The following is a 27,565-nucleotide window of genomic DNA, read 5'->3' on the forward strand; positions in this document are numbered from 1 at the left end:
ATTGGTCCAAACCATTATGTAATGCATAAATAATTAGATTGGGTGTCATACAAGTGGGAGTTGGCTATCCTAAATACACCCAAGTCTTTTGTGAGCTGCCAATTTAGGGGAAAGGTGGCATATAATTTAAATAAATAAATAGAACAAGAAAATAGAAGATTTCCTTTCCCCTGGCCTCTAGGTTTGTCTGATAATATATTGTGTTTTGCTACTGGACGTTTCTTGAACAGACTGAATTATTAGTAGTACTTCCTTAATAAAATTGGACAGTTGTGTTCTTTCCTCATCTCTGTAATTCAGTTCACATTACCACAGCTTTGTGGAACTTCTATCAACTTTTCCAACTTCTACCAAGAAACATGTTGTTTGTGAGTGCACCACTGGGGATCTAGAATGCTTTCTAGTTAGTATTTTGTCTCTACTAAATAAGTAGAGAATTGATCAGTTTGACTTTATTGTCCAATAAAGAGGTATTGACCAATTTCACTAGATAAATGAAGAGCATTTAATAAAATATATTCTTTATGCTTTCTGTTCATAATCCTACCATTCAGGAGTTAACATACAGAACCAAACAGATGGTATTTTATGGGAATATTAAAGGTGAAATGAACACTATATTTTTTAAAATATGAATAGCCATTTTCCCTTTTCTGCTACTACATGATAATGATTTTTCAGCTACACAGGACTGAAAGTGTAATGTTTTATTTGGTATACTTTATTGGCTATTGCTAAAGCTACATACATTTCGTGATTTAGCTATGTGCCTAAGGGCCTTTTCACACATTGTGTTTTATGTATAGAGGCAAGAACACTCAATCATACACCTGAAAATCTAGAGGGTGGCTATGACAAATTGATGTTTTGCTGCTACAGCAACTGATTTATTGTATCATTAGGTTTTCACAAAACATATGCCACAGTTAAATATGTTAAACTTTAAGGTATCTCAAGTCTTCTTTAAAGAGAACTCATAGGTGAGACAATCAGGGGAGACATTCTTTGATCGTCATTTCTCCACACAACAGCTTTCCCCCAGCAGAATTGAAATTACTGGTCAACAAGCATTGACCTCTGTACCACAGGAGCTGCCTGGTGGGAATTATTTGAAGGGGCCAATTTAAAATGGAGAAACCAATACCTTCTACTGTATCTTATGATTCTCTGTTCAAAGTTATCTCACAGACAATTTGGTGCTCCACAGTTTCATGTGCAGGTAATGTGTAGGTTAGTCCTTTAATGGCAATTCCAAGTTTGTTATTGTGTGTGGTGTGAAATAGCTATGAGGACATTTTAAGATGGCAAATAATTTGATTTGCATATCTTCAAGAATAGTTCTCACAGAAATATTAGGTTAATCAGTTAAAACCACCTGATCATTGCAAGGACATTTAATTACACAATTGCTGTGTGCTTTCTGACAGTGCGGTGTTTCACTTCTAGAAAGGAAAGCAACAGTAACAAAAGACAAATCATGATTAGTACATTGTACAAAATTGTATGAGACAACTGATCTTAGAAATGTTTAAAAACAAATGGAAAATATGAAGTTTTTTAATGATTTGGAAAGGCAAATGTTGCCCTCTTAGTAGGTAGCTTCTTCATGGGGAAGAATAAAAACTGATTTGCTTTTATTTTGAAATGATGGGAAGAATTTAGTTTGTCAGCTAGCCTGCATTTCCATGGTGCCTGACAACAGACCATGCTGCTCCTATGATTAATTTATAATGGAATACAGGGCATTCTGAGATGACTGGGGGGCTTACATGAAATGTGAACAAGCTGGAACCAAGATAAGCTGTGTCTATATTTCAGTTCCCATCTGACATCCCTACCTTCTTGATTATAAATAATTTGCAGCCATTTGTATGTCCTGAATGTTGGAACCTTGCCCAATTGGTTTATAACTTGTTCTTCTCTGGGACCGGTTTGTGTATCCCTAGATGACAGTGTGTACTTCAAAGATGGATGCAGGTCTTATTTAATTAATTCCAAAAACCTGCCTGCTTTTTCAAATTAATCTGTCGTATGGAGAACATGTTGTGAGAGGACTGTTTTCATGCTTGACACCCTTTAAACGATTGAGTGACACTCTTTTCCTAAATACACAATACACATAAATTGGAACCTCCTGAATGTCTTAATTATAGCTTATATTTTTTTTCTTCCAAGAATTCTAATTCTTGATATCAATAACAAGCTGCAATTAGCATACTGTAGCTTCAGTCCTTTTAGCAAATAGATAATTAAAAATGTGGCTATAATATAGTGACTTTAAATGTAATCCTTTACAGAGAAGTGGCATACAGATTGATCAAATAGTGATAACTGTGGTAACAAGGAGGATGTATAGGTTTCTTCATCTTTGAAAAATCCTTCTTCAGTTGGTGCTTTAGGAAATCTGTATTAATGTTTACTTACACACAGAACATGTGAATTTTGTATTGTTTAGCAGATACTTTGCCAAAGAGAAAAAAGCCATGCAAACTTAATAGACAGTTAGTGATGTCTGTTAAAACATTAATTTGTTTCAGCATTTTAAAAATTAGGTTCTTGTTTAGTAAGTTGTGACAGCAATGTTAGGTATTCACAATTGTGTTTGAAGTTTCAGGAAGAGCTACTCAGTCTGTCCTCTAACCCCCCCCCCCCATTGCTTTGTAAATATCATATGCTCTCGAGTATAGAATAATTGAGTAAATGAGGGTATTGATTTTTTTAAAAAAAAGAAAGCTGAGGAATTACATGCTGTTCTTGTCCTTTGTCGCCCTGTCTTCTCAATGTATGCTTTTGCCAGAATAAGGATTACTAATCATGTGAGATGTGGGACAGCTGCTCCTTCTCTCTCTTTTTGTCTCTACTCTACAAGCAGCCCTAATGTTCACAGGGTCATCTGGTATGGTGATTTTCAATTGTTTGGTCAATATACAGTACAGGTTTGAGTCTCCCTTATCTGAAGTGCTTGGGACCAGAAGTGTTTGGGAATTTGGTTTTTTTTTATTTTATTTTGGTATACCTGTATTCACATTTACATACATAATAAAATATCTTGGAGATGGGACCCAAGTCTAAACACATTTATGTTTCATACATACCATATACAGATAGTTTTATGGTAATTTTATATCATATTTTTAATAATTTTGTGCATGAAACAAAGCTTGTGTACACTTAACCATCAGAAAGCAAAGGTGTCACTATCTTAGCCATTTGGGGTTTTTGGAATATTTTGGATTTTAGAATTCCAGATAAGGGAAGCTCAACCTGTAGTCCTTTATAGCTTTTGGAATTCCCTATAGATTTTAGCATCATCACTTCACCTTCTCCCTCCCCACTAAATCTCTTAGGAGGTTCAGGTTTTCAATCCACTCTTCACAAAGTAGAGCAAAGGGCTGTAATTAAGGATGTTTACATCTTTCAAAGCAAACAGTTTCTATACAAGAAAATTGTTCCCTACTGAGGTATAATTCAAAGACATAGTCAGTTTAGTCTGGAAAATCAGTATGCAAAGGGATTTTATAGCATCTTTGACACAAACTTAAAGATGTTGGTAGCATGAGCATTCATAGACTTAAGTCTACTTCTACAGATGCATGTTTACTGAGCTGTGTATATTCTTGACGGGTAATACCAAAGATGAGATTGTAGAGTAAGACAAGCTGAAATCTCTCAACTTTCTGATTTGGCTTCTGTTATAACAAATAAACATTAACTTTATTGGATAACATTTAGCAAGAATGTAGTTCAAATGTGTCCTTCCTCCATTCTCACGGTCTTCATACTCGCGTCCCTTGCTTATGCGTGAGGGGCAAATGGAGGGGGAAATAGTAGGGCACACCCCAACTATTAAATATAAGCAAAACTCCGTTTTCATGAGAGGGTCTGGTACGGATCCCCACAAAAAAGGAGGGGCTGTATAACAGTTGCAGACAGTTTTTACAATCTCCAATAAATTTTCTCTCCCAGTCAGTATCCTCCTCTGACTGTTTTGAGACCCTTTGTTTTTCCCCCTCCAGTTTCCCTACTGCCTTGTCAGAATATCTTTCTGACTTTCTCTAGGCCCAGTCAGATTCCCTATCTGACCCTCTCCCTAGAACTCTCACTGAAGAATCTCCCCTGAACTCAAACCTTCCCTCAACTCAGTTCCTCAACTCCTTTCAGCTCTTTTAAACTCCCCCTCAACTGAACTCTCAGTCACTCAGTCCTGCCTTTTATAAGATTAAAACAGGTTAAAACACATTTTAAAATAAATAAAAAGATAAACAGACAGCACGCTGTATTAAGAGATCCTTCTGCCACAAGAGTTACGAGTCAAAGCCCTGCCTAAATAAAAAGATCTTTGCCTTCCAACAAAAAGATCAGAGAAGGGGCCTACAAGCCTCCTGTAGGAGTGAATTCCACAGTCTGGGAGCATCTGATGGGAATAATCTATTTGTTCAGCCTATTTTTCTCTTGGGTCATAGTATTTGTTCTGCTGCCTTGTCTGGATTCCCTCCCATATATCTGAAGCCCACAGCAATTCTCAGCAATTACTACAAGATTTTTAGGGTGTCACCCTGGCTGATTGCATAATCCATATTATAGAAAATAGGTGTATATAAATATATTGTGCAGATACTCCATTTTGCCTATCCGCTGCTGTGTTGGCACTCCCATGTCTTTAAGGGTTTTCCATAGCCTTTCATGATCTAGGCAGTCAAAAGCTTAGCTATAGTCTATAAAGCACATGCTAATTTTCTTTTGGAATTCTCTGGTGCGCTCCATTAGCCATCATATGTTTCCAATGTGGTTTCTAGTGCCTGTTCTTTTTCTGAACCCACGCTTGGACCTCTGCAATTTCTCTCTCTGTGTATGCTTGGCGTCGGTGTTGCAGAATTTTGACCATAATTTTGTTTTCTTGGGAGATTAGGGCTATGGTCCTATAGTTGCTACAGTCTTTTGTGTCTCCTTTTTTTGTGGATGAGGTTATGTATTTTCCAATCTGTTGGACATCATTTTGTTTTCCATATCTATTGACATATGTCAGTTAGCACTAGAGTTGACTCTGCAGAAGTTCAGTTGGACTATCATCTGTTCCTGGTAATTTGTTTTTCGCCATTTTACTTATTGCAACTTCCACCTCGTTTTTTTTTTAAAGAATTTGGGGTTCATCTTCATATAGTTCTTTATTCCAAGTGTCCTTCATTTTGTCATCTCTTTTATATAACTCTTCTGTGTACTGCTTCCAATGTCTTTTTATTCCTTCTTGATCTTGAATTATGTTATTTTTATTGTCATAGAACATCCTTGTCCTTGGTTTGAAATTTTCTTTGATTTCCTGTATCTTGTGGAATAGTTCTCATTCTTCCCTTTTTGATGTTACCTTCTGCTTCTTTGCATTCATCATTATAGCAGTTTTCTTTATTGTTTCTTACTAGCAGTTGTACTGTTGTACTCATTGTTCTTAGTTTGTCCCTATGTCCTTTTTGTTTCCTTTATTGCTTGTACCATTTTATCTGTCATTCATGGTTTCTTCTCTTTCTTTTTGAAAAAGAGTGTGTATATTATGTCCCTGGCTTCAGAGCATGGTTTTTCTGTTTTTCAGTCTATTATGCTTAGTAGTGCAAATCTGTTCCTTACCTTGCTGATAAATTCTGATGAGACCATATTTAGATCATATTTTGGTATGATGACTAGTTTTGTTTTCTTCTTGAGTTTTACTCTTTTTTATATAAAGATATGAATACAATTCGCCCTTCCCTTACGTGGGGGATCCGTTCCAGGACCCTCCCCCCATATAATGGGGAAAACGCGTATGTTTGCACCCCATTGAAAACAATAGGGCACGTGCACGTGCCATGGCATGGGCACCATGGGTGCATGACAGTCATTCAACTGTACCGCGGCTTCAGTGTAAGCTGAAAGGTACATAAGAGAATGTTAGGGCGTGGAAAGACGCGCTGTGTCCATCACGACCACCTACAGAGTTGAACCACGTCGACAGGACGCCAGGGAGAAGGAATCTGAAGAGATGTCTGCAAAGGTATTCAGGCCAAGAAGAAAAATATTCCTTCACCACTGCAAACGGCCTTAAGCTCCTGCCTTGAGAAATAACGACAAGAGCACTTCAAGCCTTCACTCTATATGAGGGCTTTAATAAATAAGTTAATTTGCCAACCAAACAACCATAACAACAAAAACAGAGAGGCAGTTACTCAAACACTAACTGTCACAGTCAGCACCTGGTCTAATCTTGATCATTTACCCAAAGTCAGTTCCTTGGGTGAGAAGATTCCTTTTGCTACAGCCATGTAACAGGACTCTTGTATTAATGTAAAGAGGACACATCATATCAGGAGGCTGTTGATCCACAGATTTTACTGTCTGTGGATCCTCATGCCTCTTATTATTCAATGGCAACTTATGTACATGAATGTGGTACATCATTGCCATTGAATAATATGGCATGTGACCATACACTTTTTTGCCATGGGGGGGAGGGCAGAACTGAAACCCCATGGATGGGAAGGATCCACTTTGTTTAGTGCCATGAAGACACTGTCTTTGTTCAGACCTATGTTAACAGATCCCATAATGTCTGACTCAACAAACAGCATGATAATAAGCAGAGTGAGGAAGGCATGACTTTCTGTCAAGCAACACTCAAAGGTCTGTTTGCAATGTTGCCCTCGGTTCTTCCCGTTTATATGCATCCTTGGCAGTGTAGGCTAGCAGTTAAGTGACTGGATCAGTAGCAGTCTTTATTAAAACGTACACAGTAATCATCATATCAACCCACTTCTCCTTTTAGTGTAACAGAATTCTAGCTGTCTAAATTCTTACAAGTTGATAACTTGAGAGTCCAGAAGGCTAAATGGGATTTTGTTTTCCTGAGTTATCAAAATAGCTGAAGAACATGTTGGTCAGTTTCTTGGAAAACTCATAATGGATAGTAGTATACCTGTAGGCTTCATGACTGGCATACCTGTTAATAAATGGGCTTGTCTAACAAAGGTTCATAGGACAAGGCAATAAATAATTTACTCATGATTGGGGCAGTTTGGCATGGGTTTTTTTTTGTTCTGTTCTTTTTTAAAAAAGCAGTTTACATGAATGAAGTACTTAGGGCAGATAAAAAGGTATTGCAGTAGCTTTCTCTTGTTAAGATTTACAGTTCGATCTGGACAGCCTGCAAAATTCACAATTTATGTTTCTGTAACATTAATTGAATTTACAGCCATGTCAGTGGCAGCAAGCAGCAGAGTTATGTTCCTAATGCCCTCTTTCTAATGTAGTGAGAGGTCATCAGAAGCAGGCAGACATTTTACAGTGTTGACAAGCACAACATATATCATAATACATATAATTTACAAGTGGTGGCTTCTTTATCTTTTTACTACTTTGGTCCATTACATTGTTAAGTGGTATCTTCCATGGGCTGTGTTTGGCTTATTAAATAGGATGTTGCGTTTGATATGGTTATTGATTCTGAATGAATGCACTCAAGTTGAGAAATCGGCCTAGTAGTGTCAGACCTACTGTTCAGTCTCCTTTTTTCTGAGGACTATAATACAATCTTTTGCTCAACACCAATTTTGTATTTTCACAAATGAGGCAACATTGGCCTCTTCTCTAGCATAGTAGCCCCATGATATCTATTGCAGTTTGGTTCCAGGACTCCCTGTGGATACCAAAATCCATAGATGCTCAAGTCCCATTAAATGCAATAGCACAGCAAAAATGGTGCCCCTTATATGAAATGGCAAAATCAAGGTTTGCTTTTTGGGATTTATATTTTTAAAGTACTTTCAAGCTGCAGATGCTTTAATTCGTGGATAAAAAAAACTGTGGATATGGAGCATTGACTTGCTCTCTCTCTCTCTCTCTCTCTCTCTCTATATATATATATATATATACACACACACACACACACACACACACACACACACTGTATTTTCTGGCGTATAAGACTACTTTTTAACCCAGGAAAATCTTCTCAAAAGTCAGGGGTCATCTTATATGCCAGGTGTCATATTATAGGGCAGGTGCTGAAAATTCCCTGCTGGACTGGAGAATCTGCAGTTGCCACATATGGTGAGGGGAGCTCAAAAACAGCCGCGGCCACATCCCCACCATATGCAGCGATCGTATGAAAGCAGCTACCACTCTGATAGTCTTGGAGACAGGAAGCACTGGGCAGGCAGGGAGAGCTGACCAATCCAAGCAGGCTTTGTGTACAACAAGGTTTCCTACTAAGTACCTGCATGTCATAAGCATTTTAATTTAAATTACCATATTGAAATCAAATCTGATGGTTTTTTAAAAATTTTATTTGGTGTACCTTGGAAGAGGGGGCAGTCTTATATGGTGAGTACATCCCAACTCTATATTTTAACTGGAAAAGTTGGGGGTCATCTTATACGCCCAGTCGTCTTATACACTGGAAAATACGGTATATATACACACACACACACACACACACACACACGGAGGGAAAGAGAAAGGGTTAATAATATCACACCTATGGCTGGATCATTTTCACATGCATTAACATTAATCAGCAATTTTAGAAGGGTAGGGGTATGTACAACTGAAGAATATTTCCCAGCAATCAACAATAGGGAATTGAGGAGGAAGACTATTGAATGTTTGTAAAAACACAAGCAAATCTGAAAAAAGAACAATACGAATTCAAATATAAACAGCTCACTTTTCAGTGACTGTGGGAATAGGATTTAATACAGCATAGCCATTGTCATGGAAAATTCCAGAAAAACTATTTTGAGGACATACAAATTTGGTTAGAGAACAAAATGCTCACAACTTTGCAGGTTACAGATTGGTCTGTTGTGGTGCTACAGGTCCAGGCATCAGACAACTTGTCGTTTATTGGCTTTGTGATTTGAGATTCATGGGGCCTCCCTAAGTCAACAGGTGGCTTGAAACACATACACATACACACAGAGAAAGGAAAACTTCAGCTTTCCTCATTTCTTAATTTCTGTGTCAGATTCCTGTCAAAGACAGAAAATATGCCAGTCCTGTTGTGGTATGTAGCATTTTTCCTGATTTGTGCAGCTATTCTCCTTCTCCTCCTTCTATTATCACAGATATTTCAGGGATGGTTGGGATTGCCTGCACGGACAAACCACATTCAGTGTGAGCCAGCTCTTTCTTACAGAGACAGGCAGCTGATATTTAAAGTCATTTACTCCTATTGGGCAGACACAGGTCAGTATAACAATACAGTGGAAGCAAATTAAAGTTGCATGTTTATTTCACCATATCCTTGGGCAGGGTGGAGTTTTTATTGATCTTATTGTCATTATAATATAAAGAAGCAGGGGAATTTATTCAGATAAAATTATTAAAGCATCTATCCCCCCTTCCATATTTTTAGGATAAGATTGGGAAGTTGTTTTCTTGACAAGTGAGATTTGGGTGACATTACTGAATGTTCAAGCTAGTAAATACTATTAAGTTGCATATATAGATAAAAAAGAATAGAAGATACAAATATTGTATATTTTTGAATGATTTAAGTTTTTGCTGATACACTGAAATTTGCTATGTGGTGACTTTGCAATTTCTGGGTAGTTAAACAAATTTATTACAAAATCTCAGCTTCTCTTATGTTGGCCCTGCCCCTTTCTGACCTACAGCCTAATCACAAGTTGTCCCAAGGTTGATTATCCTGTATGCAGGCTCTTTCTTGTGCCATTGCAATAGAATTTGGGGTAATCTAACATCTGTTTTATAGGGGAAATGGACAGTTCAGAGTATAATTTTTCTGTTGCAAAAGTTTTATAATACAAAATTAACCATTACCTCATCTAAACTGTCCACATATCTTCATGGGGTTTAAAAATAATACTTCTGTTCCCTCTTACACATATCCTCAGTGCAAATATACAATACTTAGCATTTTGTAACTTTCCCATGGGATTTGTTTTTCTATGAAATAACCGAGGAGTGCCTGTTTCCTTATTGTTCCTCAAAGCAGCTTCCTCCTTGGAGTTGCTCTGAACTCATTCCAAACAAGTCACTATTTTGGGGGTGGAGACAGAGATTGGAAGCTGGGAACTGAACAGCAAGATGAATGAAGCACAGATCTGTATAACTGAATGTTGTTTGGTTTTACGTTTGGCATGAAAGCTCATTTTTTACATGCTGAAGAAGAAGAAGAAGAAGTAATAGTAGTAGTAGTAGTAATATTCTTTGCCCTGCAATATACATGCCACTCCTGGATTTGGAGTACCTTTTGTCATTTTAATTGGGTTGATCCAGGTACTGGAAACAATATGTTTAGAAGTGCTAATTGGGAATTAATTTACTTCTTGTTGATTTGACATTCCTAAATGTTTACATGGAAAATGTGTTTCTTGTTCCCCCTTCCTGTTGTTGACCCACCAATCTGTCCACCTTAATCTAAAACAATAGGATTATCTCTTTTCTTAAAGGAAGATACGGTACATAGTTTTGCCCTGCAGGTAGTTTACTTTTCCAACGTTGGCATTTGGTTAGCCTGTGAACAGTAGGATGTCACTGATTTTGGCAAATGTAGTAAGGTATATCTCAAAAGAATTCTATGACTGGGAAATCTTTTTTAAAGATTTAGTTTAGCTTATATTTGTTACATTTGAAAATAAAAGAGTGGCTTCTCCATCTAAGTAGTTGATGTAATCTTGAGAACCTGTTCTGTAGGGAAAATAAATTAGCACCGGGTGTCTTCTTGCATCTCTGGTTGAGCTTAATTGTCACGGTGCTCTTCAGTCTGGGTGGAGAGTTGGGGAGGAGTAGACGCAGAGAGTTGTCTTAGAAAATAGCCATTGACTGAGGCTGCTATACAATCCATTTCTGAAGTTCTTTTAAGGTCAGTGTGATTATTCCTGATTTAAATGCCTTTAAGACACTGGTATGATAGGGGATTTTTGTGGCTGATCCTTATTATTATAACAGCAAAAAGGCTTAGCAAATCCTGAGGAGGAAGTCTGGTTTTGATATTGCTGTCCTTACAAGTACAGACTGTTTCCTGGAAGTTGTTTTGATTTTTGTTCTGTTAACAAACTTGTTTTTGCTTGGAAGTAAAGAAAGAATGAGGACACCGAGAACATCTACATTTTAATAGGGAGCCTGTTCTGTGTGCCCAGACAGATACATTTCTGCGCTGTATTTTTAATAAAAATATAGAACTTAACTGTTAAAAAACATTTGAATTGGAGCAGCACCCAAAAATGATTCTTGAATCTCCCTTTTATACACAAGAGAGAGATTGTTCTTTGCTTTTTACTACAGTTTTTTATTTCTGTAATAAGATTTCTGATAATACAGTATAATACATGGTGCTGTATAGAGGTACTGCAGGGAAAGAAAGGTGCTCTTGAGAAGCTTCCAACCATTTTTAAGCTACTAGGCCTTATGGTGTTTTAAAGAAACCCTTTTTAACACTACCATTAATTGCCAGCCAAAATTCATGGAGACAGGAGAAACATAATAATCTATGGCCTGTTACAGACAGCCAAAATAAAGCTGCTTCAAGTCACAGTGGAGGTATGGTGTTTCAATGATGCATGCGTCCTAAGAGTCCAGAAGCCACACAAAAGCCACACTCCAGTCCTACTTCATTTTGTTTGGCAACAGGGAATGAGTGTCATCTTAAATCCAATGGTGTTTTTATCTTTTATCCTAGATTCTCAGAAAATAATAGTTTTGTGAGGGTATTTTTCTTAATCTGGAAGTAATTTCTGATGTAATGATACAATTCCTCCACATATCCTGGCCCCGTTCTTACCTTTTCTGAGATATTTGCTTAAAAGGGACAATTGGTTGTAGTACTCTAGGTTCATGCTTCAGGAATCAAAGAGCAAGACTGTCTTGGGGAATTTGAAGTTGTCAAGTTTCTAATTCTAGAAGATGCCTTTCCTTTTAGGTTTTCCATTCCAGTCTTGTCAGTGTATTTGCTAAAATAGGCTTTGATTACATTCATTTGATCACTTGTGTCATAAAAATGTGCCTTTCTGGAGTATTAGCTAAAAGATAGAGAGGGTGCAAAATTGAGAAAGAAAATGGCCAAGAAAGCTGTTAATGTATAGATCAATCACTTTAAAGTAATGTGTCTGCAATAGAGCTGTCATTTGGCTTGGGGGAGGTCAGGTGCTAAAACAGAAACTGAGAAAAGACACCAGAACCAGCACGCCACCTCTGAAAGGCAAATGCCCAAGCTTCCCTCTATATTTTCAGAATTCATGTTTGTCTTACAATAAGAGTAAAAATTATGTTGATTTTTGCCACACAAGAATTTTTTTTACCCCTGGTACATCATTTCTCAAAGTGATGTTATTTTCTGAAGAAGGATAAACTGCTAGATTTATGGAATATTGCTCTTTTCCACTTCTGTAAGGCATTGTTGATTGTTCTTCTAATTTTTCCTTGCAGCACCCCATCCCACACAAGAGCAGATTTGTGGACACCAGAGGTGTGGAATGGGGAGAGAATAATAATCCATCACATACAAAAAGAGTTCTAACTTCACTACCGTGAATTGAACCCAGAGACTAATGTTTGTAACATATTTAGCGCTATTCAAATTACCCTTTCAGTACTGTATTTCAAATTGCCTGTAAAGTATTCCTCTTCTGTGAATCCCATATTAAAAATGAGAGGTGCTTGAGACTGAGAGCTCAGAATTATTTGCTCAGCTACTTGGTGAACTGATGTCTCTAGTGACTTCCTTCCAATGCATTGCCATAACAATGTATTAGGAGGTAGAAATTCCTTGATGTACATATTCATAACATCTCCGAAGCCTTCATTTGTCTTCTCACTTCCTGTTAGCATTCAACAGTTCAGAACACTTGGCACCCCATTTGATTGAAGAAGAGGTCTTGACTCCTATTTCCTTTTTAGAAATATATTTCTGTTGTTTCCACAGTGAAAGGACATGAATATCATAATCCTCTTTACTGTATAGTCTTTAGGAAAAGTCTAAAACAGAAGGAAGAAAGAGGAAAGGAGAGAAAAAAACAGGAGTTATTGTTGATACTAGGCTGAAGGATGAAAAATCTTGCAGCACTTGACAATTTTTTTCAGTGGGGTCATTTCTTGCTGGAAATGAAGTAATTTTTGGATACTTATTACAATGTTAACCCCCAAGGGTTTATTAATAATCCATTAAGGTTATCTAACATCCAGTTATTTTGATGATAACGCTACTTTTATTTCTTGTGTGTTGTGTTGCTTGACTTCATTATTCTTTAATCTTTCTGAGTAGAGTCTTTTAAAAGATTTAATGGCCTGAACCAAGATCTAAAAAAGTTAATACCATATGGAATAAATTAAGACATATGACTTAGTAGAATCTTTACCACAGTGTCATTCCTATTTAAAAATTCAAACTACAGTTCTTAAATGTTTGCTTCTCAGTATTGTGCAGGATATGATGAACTAGATTGCAATCTATGAAAGCTTTTTAAAACTAACTTATTAGTTTATTCAGTAATGTGTGCAACAAGACCAAGGCTTTTTTAATAAACAGCCAAAGACTTTAACAGGGCACTGAACTTGAAGGTTATTCTGTTGTTAGCAATTATCACTACTGCTGGTGGACCCTTTTTAGCTGACAAAGACACTCGGCTTCAGAAAGCTGAAGAAAATCCCTGTAGAGCCTACAGTACTTTTTTCTTTCTGCTTGGCTGCTTTTTTGCAAAATACTAAATCACTGAAACTTTTACAAGAGTCCTGAGATCAGTTGAGTAATTTTATGCTGCAGGCATACAAGAACTCAAGCAACGTGGGTGGATAAAGAAGAGCTCTGTGTGTTTTGTGATTCTTGAGTCACACATATACTTATACTATTTATAATTATATTTCATTTCTGTCCTGGGATATAAGGATTGTGGTAGTTACGGACCATATTTTACTGTAGTCACTTAAATGTATTGGGGTTTTATGGCAGGCAGATAAGAAGGGCACAAACTATTTGGATCAGTTTTAACCATCACTATCAAATCTTTTAGGCTTCCCTTTATTTCTTTTCTCTCTAAATTGATTGCTTCACTCTTAACTTGTCACTACAAAATGCAAATCTAACAGATAAGAATATCCTTTGCAAATCTTTTCAGACACCTGCTTTGCTTCTCTTAATGTAATTATCTGTAGAAATTGTCACACAGATTTGTAACTCTACTAGTCTCCAAGAGTCATGATCTCTTGATCATGCTTGATTCATTACTGTAAAACTGCTTTGGCTTTTAAAATTTTATAATTTTTTTCTCACTGAAAACCAGGTCCACCGGAATTCTTAATTATCTATAGACATCTATGACTCCCTTCTTTATTCAGGGGAAAGTATCTCACTTGGCTTTTTGTGCTTTCTGCAGCACACTTACATTTTTCATGTTGTTAAAAAAGTTATGCATTTTGAAATCTATCATTCTGTACAAATTTGGCTTTAAGCTGTGTGATTCTAGTAGTGCTGTTCTTTTTGCATCTGCAGTGCAATGACATTGACAATTCTATGAAGCATTTCCAGCTGAGAAAATACATCTGCTTATTCTTTCCCCCTAGCACAGTCTTTCTCAAACTGATGCACACAAGAAGTGTTCGACTGTGGCGTGAAGCAGACCACCCTGATAGTGTGGCATCCTGCCGCCCCTTTCAGCATCAGATTGGGGCTGTGGCAACTGTACGCTGCGATCCCAATCCGGCACTTTGCCAGCTCTAAAAGAAACAGCAAAATGCCATTCCTTTTAGAGCCAGCAAAAAGGCGCCCTTGCCTTGGTGGCGACATTTTTCAGTGTTCCTTTCAGCATGCATTGTATAAACGCCATGCCAAAGGATCACCTTAATGCAGACGGATGGTGTGACGCCGGGGTGGGGGTGATATAGGCGTGCATCATCCAAACACCACATGCCACGGCCATGCCAGCGCTTCAAGCTGGTCTGTACAGTCCCTAAATCTCTCATCCACTGGTTGTGGCTAATAGTCATGGTCACTGAAGATGAGGGGCCTATCAGGAGAACACTCAGTTGAGGAAGGCTGATCTTGTGTGTTGTATCTTTTTTATGTCACACTACTAAATTGCTGGAACTTGAGTGTCTGCTGTAATACACATGATCTTGATAAGGTTGATCACCCCAAAGTCTGCAAATCTCTGATCAACAAACATATTAGGAAGAGTTGCCAGAAAGTTAGTGAGAGAAGGCAATCAGAAGCTTTCATTCAAATTTATTTTTCTGTGCACTCTATAGTAAAGCTGGAAGCATTTGTTATAGAAATAGCAAGTCTCTTATGTGGATACTGTACCTACATTATTGAATAATGTATCTGCCACCTCTTTCTTCACTCTGGGACTCCTTCAGTTCTATGTAAGTACCTCTTTGCAGAACTGAGGCCGAGCCAGTAGTCTCCAGCAGGTCCCTAGCCTAGAGGATATAAGTGGGACTCCTGTTGGGAGTGCTGCTTTTGGCGTACCCACCACTAACTGGGGCATTGCCACTTTGGGGGGTGTCATGAGAGCAAGAACCCGGATTTCTGTTCAGGAGAGAGGGGCAGAATTATCTGCTTATTGACATCTCCCTGTTTGGATAATTTAAAGGTGCCGATTGCCATTTTGGTGGGATACACCTCATTAATACTTCCACCTCATTAACTAAATCATCATTGTTTGTTAGGATGAGATCTAAAATAGCTGGACAAGTGTGCCATACAAGTAAAGAATTAGTTGGATATTACATTTTTGACAGAGTTTGATTTCCAACAAATAATAATAGTTGAAATCCCCCATTAATACTACAAATCTGCTTTCTGAATGTGTGGTCATCTGTTCCAGGAAGGCATCATCCAAGTCCTCGGTTTGGCTTGGAGGTCTACAGTAAATGCACGACATCCCTGTTGTTTCTCTCCTCCTTACTTAAAGTGCTCACAGTAAAACTTTCTCCTCATTGCTTCCTACCCTTTCAGCTCTCTGTCCAAAAACAGGCTACACAAAGTTACTGTACTATCCTGAGCCAATTTCCAGGGTGCCGAGGAGGATGCTGTGAGGGAAATCACCGCTCCCTCATGGTTATCCTGGCTCTTGCCATTCCATCCTTGAACATCACCATCGGAAACGTGTCCCTTTTAGAAAAATTAGCATTTTTTAAAGATTTTCCCAAAATTTCATGGTAGTGTTTATCATGAGAATATATTTTAATTAATAAATGCTTTTACATAGACATTATAGTCATACAAAGTATACATAATACTGAATTTTTTAAAAATTACATTTTAAAAATATAAATATCAAGAATATAAATATCAAGCAACTGTAACAAAAACCTTGAACAATACATCTAGATTAATCAACAAAATAAAAAAAAAAATACATAATAGATCTAAAATAAGAGGAGAGCACATCTTTACAGAGGTTTACATATGACTTTGGAAGACAAATAATACCAGAACCTACTAACATACCAACACCCCCCCCCCAAAAAAAAAAAAAAAAACCACACAACTGTGCTGTATACATTGGTGGAAGTATTATTATGAGCAGGTTTTTAAGTACTCAGCATCCAGAATTTTCTAATTTGTACAGGTGGTTAATCAAGAAGCTAACTTAAGCAACAATGAAAATGTTACAGTGTTCTCTTGCATAATCTTCCAGGAGAAGAGATGCCCTTCAGTGGGCAGAACAATAGTGGACTGTCACCCTCATGCCACTCTCTGGAAATGCACTACTCGACTGTCCTAGAGCTATAACTCCATGCTTAATTGTGGATTTCCCACACATTAGAAGCTCATATTTTTTATTATTATTTATTATACTTTCACTCATGTCTCACACAAATTTAATGTTTTCTCAGAGGCACTGTATTTTGCATTATATTTTGTTACCTTCTGACAGTACTATACTAAAGTCATATTTCAGCATTCGCATCCCTGCTGTCAGATTTGGGAACAGCATGTTATAAGTAATACAAAATTGAGTATCCACACTCTGTGGAGTGCAGAGAATTTACAGGCAACAAGAACAGGTACCACAAACAAATAAATAAAGCCAGGCAAGACAGGTAGATCTGGTCAAAGAATGTCCTGAAGCAATACCTTTAGGTAATAATAAACTGGATCAGCCTTAAGTTGTCCTTGAAAAAAATTGAAAGATGTTTTATAAAGCTTTCTAGCTAATCAAAATAGTACTGGTGGAAGCTAATCAATCACCATATTCTTTGCAGAGAATCACATGCTTTCTGTTTTGAGTTTCAGCTTATCTAGCAAGATTGGCTGTACATATATGTTCGCAAGTAAGAGGGCCAGTAGAGTCTGTATAAAGTAGGAATGAATAGAATCATAGAATGAGAAACCAAAAAGGAAAGTAGAAATGAATTTTTCAATTTAAAAAACTCTCCTAAAATCCTTTGGCCATCTTTTAACATAATTTTAAAGTCCAGGTAAGTCAGTTGGGGGAAAAAAGTTCATGGCTATACTTTTTAGTTCAGCTTTTGATTTTGATTTTAAGGTAGTTTAACTTCTGTGGAAATAAATTCCCTCAAATTTTGACTCAGCTTACAAATTAATATCTAAAAAGTATACCTTAACTGATTTGTTCATTTACATAGTGCTATATTTCACTCACATAGCCTACATTTATCTCTCTCTTGTATATATGTGTGTGCCCATACACATGTGTGTGAATGCTAATTTATTTATTTATTTTAAAATGTATACCCTTCACTATATCATGCAATCTCAGAGTGGCTTGCAATAAAGTTAAACCGGGTTAAATGGGCAAAAAACTAAGAATTTTAATAAGCTAAAAACATATTAAGCAGTATATCGAGTTTAAAAGATTTATTTTTTAAAAAAGTTTTGAAAACTATAAACAACAGTCCTTGGGTTGCATTAATGAAGCTCGAAGGCTTTAGTGAACAGCCATGTTTTACCTAGAACCTAAATTATAAGACATTTGGCCCCAGTTAGGCTTCCAGGGGGAGATCATTCTATAGTTGGGTGCCATGACTGAGAAAGCCCTCTTCCTTGTCCTGACACAGAGTATTGAACTCATTGGTGGGACATGGAGTATTCCCTTCCCCAAAGCAGATCTTAATCCTTCATCAGGAGGATGAAGAAAAATGCTCCCTTGGGTATTAAGGTCCCAAGCCGTTTGGGTCTTTAAATGTCTCTACAAAGATCTTGAATTCAGACCAAAAATGTAAAGGCAGTCAATGTAATTCTTTAAGACTTGGTATTACATGCTGTCTATATGATATACCAGTTAGCAGCTGAGCTGCTGCATTTGCATTAACTGCAGCTTCCAAGTCTTCTTCAAGTGCAGTCCCATGTAAAGTGCATTAAAGTAGTCTAGTCAAAAGGTTACCATTGTATAGACTGCTGTGGCTAGGTTATTTCTGTCCAGGAAAGAATAGACATAAAATACTTTTGTTTGTAAACATATGTTACAACTTAGCAATAGAAATTATCTTTGGTCAAGCCTTACTGGGGCACTACTTAATTCAAGTAAAGGTGAACCAGAACATATGGTGTGATTCAAATAAAATTCAGAACCAACATAATATAAAGTCATGCTGAAAGACTCCCAGTTTAAGATTCCCAGCTATATTAAAGTCCATTGTACTAACTGTGTATATTCTGATAAGCAAAGGTATTCAGCATTGAAGCTGAAAATGTGAAATGTAATTATTTCAGTAATGTGTAATAGCATGTCCTACTTTTTGATTTAAGCATTCTAAAGTGTGAACCTTCACACCTGGCTTCAGCCATTTGCATCTCTTGTGAAGTTCCAAAATAAAAGGAACTGGTACATTTTGTAGACAGGCATTTAATTTTAGCTGTATTTTGCTTGTGTTTTACAGCTCCATTTAGCAGCACTGGCATCTCTGAAGGGAGACATCGTTGAACTTAATAAACGCCTACAGCAAACAGAACGAGAGAGAGATCTGTTGGAAAAGACATTGGCAAAGGCACAGGTTAGTGAAATGGAATCATTCCCCTTTCTCTCTGTGTTGCTCAGCATGTTAAAACACTCTTTGCTCTTAATACTTAAGACCTTTTTAACCAATGTAAAGACTAGATGTTATTACAAGATAGCCATCAGTTAGGTGAAATTTAGGATGCTAACAGACAGTCCAAAAAAGGCAACTTCCATGTGGCTTGGAGGCATGGCAGTTAGATGACGCACACCCCCAAGATGCACAGAAGACACACCGAAGCTGTGCCCAGGCCATGGAAACCCGGCCTAAAAAGGAGCAGTTTTTTCCCCATTCCAATTCGGGCCCATAGTGGAGGGCGCCTGTGGAACTCCCGTGTGTGGTTGCCACAGTCCTGAGGTGTCTTGGACAGGCTTTTATCTGCTTTTCCGCTTTCTCTTTGTGTTGTTCTTTTAGCATGCTCAGTAAGAAATTCTTGAGACAGCTGATGTTTATTGTACAGTGCACCCGCACCATGCACAGGTGCACTATATGCTACAAAAGGATGAATATGTCTCGAGCATACACGCTTTTCACCTTATGTGGGCCGAAGGGGGGGGGGGGTCCGGAACGGATCCCCATGTAAAGTAAGGGACCACTGTACTTGTTTTAGGGAGGCACACTTAGCTACAGTAGGATTGGGAAGAGCAAAATTCCAATGGGGAGATTTTCAAAGTCCAGGAAATTTAAAGTCCATTTGCATCTCAACAGGGACCCCTCTTTTGCAATCCAGCATATCTCCATTCCAGTGAGGTCACAGGCCTCTTTGTAGGCAGAGAATAATGGATTCCTCAGGAAGCCTCCATGTTTTTGCATCAGGAACATTTTGGTGATGTAGAGGTAAAACATGCAAATTCAGTCCAAATTTAAGAAGAAGAAAATTGTTTTACCTTGGATGAATTCCCAGTCCACAGGCTACTCTTCATGGTTCCCCTGTTGCAGCTACAATGCAGTTCTCACAATACAGAAAACATGCTGGGGTAGCTGTGTTGGCCATTTAACAAATACAAACAAAAATCCATCAGTGATACCTTTATTGGCCAACCAAAATGCACAATATACTTGTTGCAAAACAAAGATAGGTTATTTTGAAGATGTAGTAGACAGAAAAATATCAGATTACTTCAGTGCTTACTCTGCCTAAGAATGAAATGCCAAGGAGGACTACAGCTTGCATGTAAGTTGTAAGCATCCTTCCCCCCCCCCCACCACTCATTTTATAATAATGTTAGCCACATGTTCTCAAAGTACCAGAGCAGTTCCAGCACAAGATGTCTTATTCAGTCATCAAAAGACCTTTCTGTCCTGCCTCCTCTTAGGAGTTTATCAAATGGGAGGAATTTCTCTTAAATTCGAATGAAAAGAAAGTGGGGACATAACGCATTCACTTAAAGTTGCTAGTTTTGTGCAGTTACGTGAATGTGCATTGCGTTCGAACTGGCTTCCCATTGCCCGAAAATAGCATGCCATTGCCCAAATTTGCGTGTGGCAGTCTAACACGCAATAACGTGAAACTACATGATTGCGTTCGGACTGACTTCCCATTACCTGAATTTGCATGTAGTGGGTAATCACGCAATAACATTAAACCCCATGATTGCGTTCAGATTGCCATTGGATTATACTTCCAGTTTCCCTTGTCTGATAAACTTCTTAAACCTTGAATATTTGGGAATGTCTGAGCAAATGTCATTATACTTTTATGTCTTGTAATGTGAAATTGCAGAATTTTTGAAAAGCCAACTGGACAGACTAATGCTAGCAGGTTTCCCATTTCTTTGGTACTGAAGGCAGCAAGAAGATCAGATTATGTTTTCTGGGTCAGAGTAAACCAAAGCTAGTTCATATACAAGAGTTGGTAACTTTTGCTTAGCAACAGACTGATTCAACAAATTTAAGAATAATCTAGCTCTGTTGTGTGGGAGAGAGGGAAATACACGATAATATTAACTATTTTCCTGGCTCCAAAATTGAATTTTCAGGCTTTCTGAAAATAGAAGCAACAGCGACTACAGACAAATATAAATCAAGATCTATACACTAGACACTAAAGGATGGGTATTTGTGCATCCCATGCCAGTGGAATGTTGCACATAGTTGTACCACACGGCTGGAGAAGTTGCAGCCTTCCAGATATTGTACTCTGGTTCCCTTCGATCTAGCCAACATGGGCGATGGTCAGGAATTGTGAGAATTGTAATTCAGAATCATGTTTTGTTAGAAAAGTTGAGTAATGATTAATCAAAAATAACATGCAATTATATCCAAAGGAATTGCCAAGAATTAAACAAATTGAGGTTGTTGGATTTTATTTTATTTTTAAGATTACTTATTTTTAAAAAAATTATTTGGGCTGTAAAATTTTGATGAAACAGAAGATTGGTAATATATGTGTTTCTTCCCAAAGTATTGCTGCAATGTCTCATTTTCCGGAACAGTGTTTGCTCAGTTCACCAAGAATATAATATTAGGAAATATCTGCTCAGTAACATCAGCATGTTTCTGCTGTGACACAGCAATGAGGAAATAGAATAGAGTGACTGTTAAAGTTATTTGGGATGACAAGTCTGAACATATATTGTTGTTGTCGTTCTTGTTATGTGCCATCCGGTTGGCTTTGATCTGTGGCGGCCGTATGAATAAGAGATTGCCAAGAGACCCTGTTACTAACAGTTCAGGTCAGGTCTTTCAAACTCAGGGCTATGAGTTTCCTTGATTGTGCATACTTATCTAGTGTAGCTTTCTTTGACTTCCAGTGGAACTTGTATCTGTGGATATGTATAGGAACATACCACTTAGAGTAATAATCTAAATGAGTTAGGTTTCTGACATGCTCTTTTGTTCTTGAGGTTGTTTTGCCTTGAGAACATGGCAGATCTCAGTCATATGCAAGAGATGATGGGGAAATTATCTACACATAAGGTTCTGAATCATTCTCATCTGTCCATCACTGCATTCAAACTTTACATCAGCTGAACCAACAAGAGAAAAATCCCAGTGCAGGGTTGTTTTGACTGTCAAAGGCAGTAGATGTGCTAATGGAATTTAAAGTTTATTTACTGTAATCTTAAAGATTACAGTAAATAAATTTACCTGTTAGCAGTTCTCCTCATCTTAAAATGCTTTGCTATGTGAGCTCTAGAATCTAGTAAAGTACAGTAACATCCAAAATCCACAAAACAGTGATCCTTTATTAGGCCAACCAAAATGCACAATATATATGCTGCAAGCTTTCAAAGTTCCATTGGGTTCTTCATCTGGCAAAGGTGTTAATAATTATACAGGAGAAAGAAAAAAATGGCAATGTTAGTCATAGGCCTGCATTTGTCAAGGAATTGTGGTTGTTGTCCTCAGTTCAGATGGTTTGGAGGGGTATTCATACAGGTACTCCCCTCTTCCTTATGGCCATGTGAATACTGGGAGAGTCTTAAAATCCAGGAAATAAACTTTAAATTCCATTAGCAAGTCTACTGCCTTTGAAATCCAGTTTGTCTCAAATCCTTTATGAGGCTACATTCCCATTTGTTAGGCAGAGAACACTGAAGTTCACAGAAAGCATCCATGCTTTTGCATCAGGAAAACTTTTAGGTGTTGTTAAGATAAAACATGCCAATGTAGTCCCAATATTTTTTTTAAAAATAATTCTACCATTGTTCGAGGTAGAAACCTCAAATAGTAAAGTCTCCGTCCAATGACTTTTTCTATAGGATTCTCCTTTTGCATCTAAAATACAATATCTTCGCATTCAGAAAACATTTTCAGGATAGCCGTGTTGGCCATATAGCAAAGTACTATAACAACCACAATCCATATTGGGCCAACTAAAATGAGCAATATACATGCTGCAAGCTTTCAAAGCTCCACTGGCTTCTTCATCAGGCAAAGGTGTTAGAAATCTGTTTTTACATCTTCGTTAAAAACCTTTAACAAACCTTTAACCTTTGCTGTAAGGTTTTAAAAAAAGCATTTTTCCTGTATGAAACACCTTTGCCTGATGACGAAGCCAGTGGACCCTCAAAAGGTTGCAACATGTATATTGTGCGTTTTGTTTGGTCCAATAAAGATATCACTGTTTTGTGGATTTTTGACATTATTATACTTTGCATATGGCCAACACAGCTGCCCCTGGATATGCTTTCTAGTTTGATACATTATATGAATTATGTAATAACATGTACAGTGCCTTGGTATCTGCTGGGGTTTGGTTCCAGGATATTCTGTAGATGCCAAAACCCGAGGATGCTGAAGTCCCATTAGATAGAGTAAAATGGTGTTCCTTATATAAGATGGAAAACCAAGGTTTGCTTTTGGAATGTATATTATTTTTGAACTTTTTCCAAGCCATGGATGCTTGAATCCATGGATAAAAAAATCGTGGATACAGAGGGCCAGCTGTACTGTCTTGATGTAGTAGGAGGCTTTCATTGCTGAAAAAGATTAATTTGGTCTTAGTGCAGCTCACTCAGTCTGTGGAGAAATTGTTGCCACTCTTAGGAACATTGATCCATTTTCTATCCCAGTCTTGTAAACTCTGACTGGAAATTATTTTCTGACAATATTTTTTCCTTACCTTCCTTGGAGATCCATGGTATTCCCTCCCTGATGGTCTCATACCCAAATACTAATCAGGTGCTTCCAGAATCGGGTAAGATCAGATGTGTTCAGGATTATATAGAAAACGACCAATTCAGTGGTTATATGTGAATCATAATTTGATACATTAATTTAATTTAATGATGTTGCATTTAATATCATCGCCTTTCAGTTTCTTAAATCTTATGAGACAAGACACTCCTGGGTTTGGTACCAGTTTCTGAAGGCAGATATAATTCCTGTTATAGTATATCTTGCATCAACACAAAAAGCAGTGTCATTAAGATTTGCATTGTGCTGCAAAATTATGAACTATTCAGTTTTATAGGCTTTTTTCTAATTTCCTTCTCAAAATCTCAAATTAAATTTTATAGATTTTAGAAGATATGAGGGAACACGAGAAACATTGCCTTGAACCTAATTTCCATACTGCCCACCATAGTACCCATGCTGTGCCTTTGATTTTTTCTATCTCAACTGTACTTTAGTGTGAACAGTCCCACCTAATGAGAGAGCATGAAGATGTGCAAGAGCGGACAACACTTCGCTACGAGGAACGAATCACAGAGCTCCATAGTATTATTGCCGAGCTAAATAAGAAAATCGATCGACTGCAAGGAACTACTATAAGGTACAATGATCTCCATGAATTGTGTCAGCCAGCTACCAGTGTGACAGTACTTTCCAAGTTTCATGAAATAATTTTCAAACAGATGAGCTCTTTCAGACATTCCCTCCCAGATTTATAAACTTCTTCTGGTTATATTCCCTAATCCCTACACTCCTATTCTTCTGTTTCTCAATCTGTTTAGTTTCTGTACATATGCAGCCCCTGCCCAATATTGGCCTCAGGGGTGGGCAGTTCAGATAACTGCAAGGACTGCCAAATATGCCAAAAATGAAAACAAAACTGAAAGTGGCCAGATGTCAACTTCTGGTTTTGAAAATGACATTATATCACTTGCAGCATGTCGATATGCAACTGTACAGCAGTTTCTGATCCCTGAATTACAAAGTAGTATGCAGTTCTTCTGCCTTTTCCCCCCTTGACAGATTTCCCCTGGTAAGGAAAAAGCTGGAACAAAAAGTGGAATAAGAAAGGAAGACTACAAGCAAAAATGATATTATGTGAGGCCCCTGTAATATTCAGGAAACAAAACAAGGCAGTGAATGCATAAAAACCTTATCTGGAATTGCCTGTTAGCATGTTATTTTTCTTGTTGTTTGCTGTCAACTTTGATTTATGGTGAGAGATTCCAAAAGCCCCTCATCTGAACCCCTGTTCAGGTCTTGCAAACTCAAGGTTGTGGCTTTATTGAATCAATCCATCTGTAATGGGGGTCTCCACTTTTCCAACCATTATCATCTTTATTTTATTTATTGTTTCTTATTGTCTTTATTTTGGGTCTAAGTTAAGTGTGGTCCAAACACATACTGCAGAAATAATCCAGTCTGAGACTGCTTTAAGTGCCCTGGCTCAGTGCTAGGGAATCCTGGAATCATAGGTTTATTGTGGCACCAGAGCTCTGGGACAGAGAAGGCTAAATGTCTTAGGCTCTGTACAGATGGGCCTGATAGCATGTCCTGGCGACGTACTAGGGTTGCCTCAGGGGCATTGCTTATATACGCCCTGCAACCCTAGTACATCGCCAGGACGTCAAAATGGTGGCACCCTGTCTACATGGGCACCGCCATTTTGACGTAATGGCCGTGTCGTGTCCAAACGGCACGCCGCGGCTGTTATGTCCTGGCGCCGCTTCCTCGAGGCCTGGAAAAGCAGCGGATTGGGGCCTCTGGGGCTGCCACCATACAAAACTACAGTTCCCTAGCACTGAGTCAGGCAATTAAACCAGTTTCAAACTGGATTATTTCTGCAGTGTGTTTAGGACCTATGTTTACTTCACAGACTTAAAACTCTTCTCCCTTCCAAAAGGACTATGACTCATAATTTTAAAAAACCTAAATTTTTTGTGTGTAGGTGTATATTGCAAGGTGGTCTGTTTTTCAAAATGTGTTTTGAAATATTTAAGATTAACTGTTGGTGAAGGAAGGGAATTTTCATAAATTGTACTTGCCTTCTACGGCATCCTCCCTTAGTCTCAGTACCACCTTCCATGTTGTTCCAGAGGTCATCTAACTCTGGAGAAAATGTATTGGGCAGGGACAGGATGCAGGAATAAAGATTAATCTGTTCCCCCTTTCATCTCTTTTCTCATTGAACCTTCTGCTTGATCAAAGAGCTTCCTATCAGTAGAGGACTCTCAACTTGATACAACCATATATAATTTATTTACTCAATTTTATATTTGATTGTTGTTGCAGTTTGCCATCTAGTCAACTTTGACTTACATCAGCCCTATAAATGAAAGCCCTCCAAGAGTTCTGGTTATCAACTGCCCTGCTCAAGTCTGGTAAACTCAGGACTAGAGCTTCCACCATGCAGACCAGTCACCTTCTTCACCTACTGCCTTCCACTTAATTAAGCATTATCATCTTTTCCAGTGGGTTGTTTCATAATACAGTCAGCCCTTCTTATACATGGTTTTTTTATACATGGATTCATGCATCCACAATTTGAAAATATTTTAAAATATTCAAATATCAAACCTTGATTTTTCATTTTTATAAGGGATACCATTTTGCTATCTGATGGGACTTGAGCATACACGGATTGTGTTATTCACAGGGGATCTTGGAGCCAAACTCCAGCATATAACAAGGGTCCACTGTATATCCAAAATATGACAGATTCCATATTATTGGCCTTTTAAAACAATCCAGAGGGAAAAGGGAGCATGTAGCTTCAGGAATCTCATTGATCGTGTTTATTGATCTGTTTGGTATATACAATCGGCCTTCCGTAGCCCCAGATTTATTATCCATGGATTCAAGCATCCATAATTTGAAAATAATTTAAAATATAAATTCAAAAAAAAAACCAAACCTTGATTTTATTAATAAGGGGCACTATTTTACTATGACATTGTATTTAATGGGATTTGAGCACCCACGGATTTTGTAAACCAGAGAAGGTCCTTTGACCAAACCCCAGTAGATGCCAAGAGCCCACTGTACTCTTTTTATCCAACGCTGAAGGTGGGCTATATGTTTACAGTTTCTATTTATGCAACATTTCTGGTGTACAGAGAACCCTCTATGTACAATTACAAATGTTGTGTTAAATCTTACCAGGTCAGATAAACTGTAGGCCCAAACAGACAGGCCAAAATGAAGCTGCTTCGGGTCACTTTGGAGTTATACTGTTTAAATGATGCATGCATCCTAAGATGCCAGAAGCCGCACCAAAGCCATGCTCCATTCCTTAGGACTGGAACGCACCTTTGACACAGCTTCTGGCCTCTTAAGATGTGTGTGTCATGTAAACAGCATACCTCCAAAGTGACCCGAAGCAGCTCCATTTTGGCCTGTCTGTTTGGGCCCTTTATTTCCTAATTCTTTCGTTTCACTAACAATGCAGGTGTTTACAGAAGTTCACCTCTCTTGGGAATTCATCCTTTAAGAAGTGAGAAATGTAGCTGCATACAGTTTATTGTGTTAGGTCCTGGAAGATAAATGTCTGAAGTATAGTATGAGTACTGGCTAGCTTTTGAAGGAATATACATTCTTCACAAAACCACCATTTGTGAAGAATGGCTGTAGTGGTTGCACAGACAATTAAATGATGAAGTGACTTGTTGACACATGGGAAGGACTCTGGGTTTTTTTGTGTTTGTTTTTTTGCTACTGTCAGAGACATTTTTACTCTATCTCAAGTTTTATATTTGTTTATCACAATCTTTCCTATCCAGTTTTCCCATCAATCTGCAATTTTTTAAAAAAATACACAAAGCATGAATTTCTAAAGGTTTAACCTAAAATATAGACCCCTGTACATATTTGGATATGTTTTTGATCCCAGTATTCTATCACAAAATTCTGACAATTATTTAAGATAACTTCATTCTGATGTCTTTGTCCAGGAAATATAAATCAGATTGTCTCACTTTAAAATATGGACTATATGGAC

The 27,565-nt window shown here is 37.7% G+C and overlaps 1 protein-coding gene across 3 annotated transcripts in view; it reads left to right on the forward strand.

The window, feature by feature from the left end:
• Window positions 1–27,565, forward strand: part of MCC (MCC regulator of Wnt signaling pathway) — a 293,206-nt gene that overhangs the window by 143,941 nt on the left and 121,700 nt on the right. For all 3 annotated transcript variants that reach the window (XM_089492179.1, XM_089492187.1, XM_089492193.1), the window contains 2 exons: window positions 18,832–18,945; window positions 24,027–24,169. In XM_089492179.1, coding sequence (XP_089348305.1) covers window positions 18,832–18,945; window positions 24,027–24,169 — 257 coding nt within the window. The remainder of the gene's footprint in view (window positions 1–18,831; window positions 18,946–24,026; window positions 24,170–27,565) is intronic.

This window comes from Sceloporus occidentalis, unplaced genomic scaffold (assembly GCF_023333645.1).
Source record: "Sceloporus occidentalis isolate IW3139 unplaced genomic scaffold, rSceOcc1.0.p SCAF_1, whole genome shotgun sequence".
Lineage (NCBI taxonomy): Eukaryota > Metazoa > Chordata > Lepidosauria > Squamata > Phrynosomatidae > Sceloporus > Sceloporus occidentalis.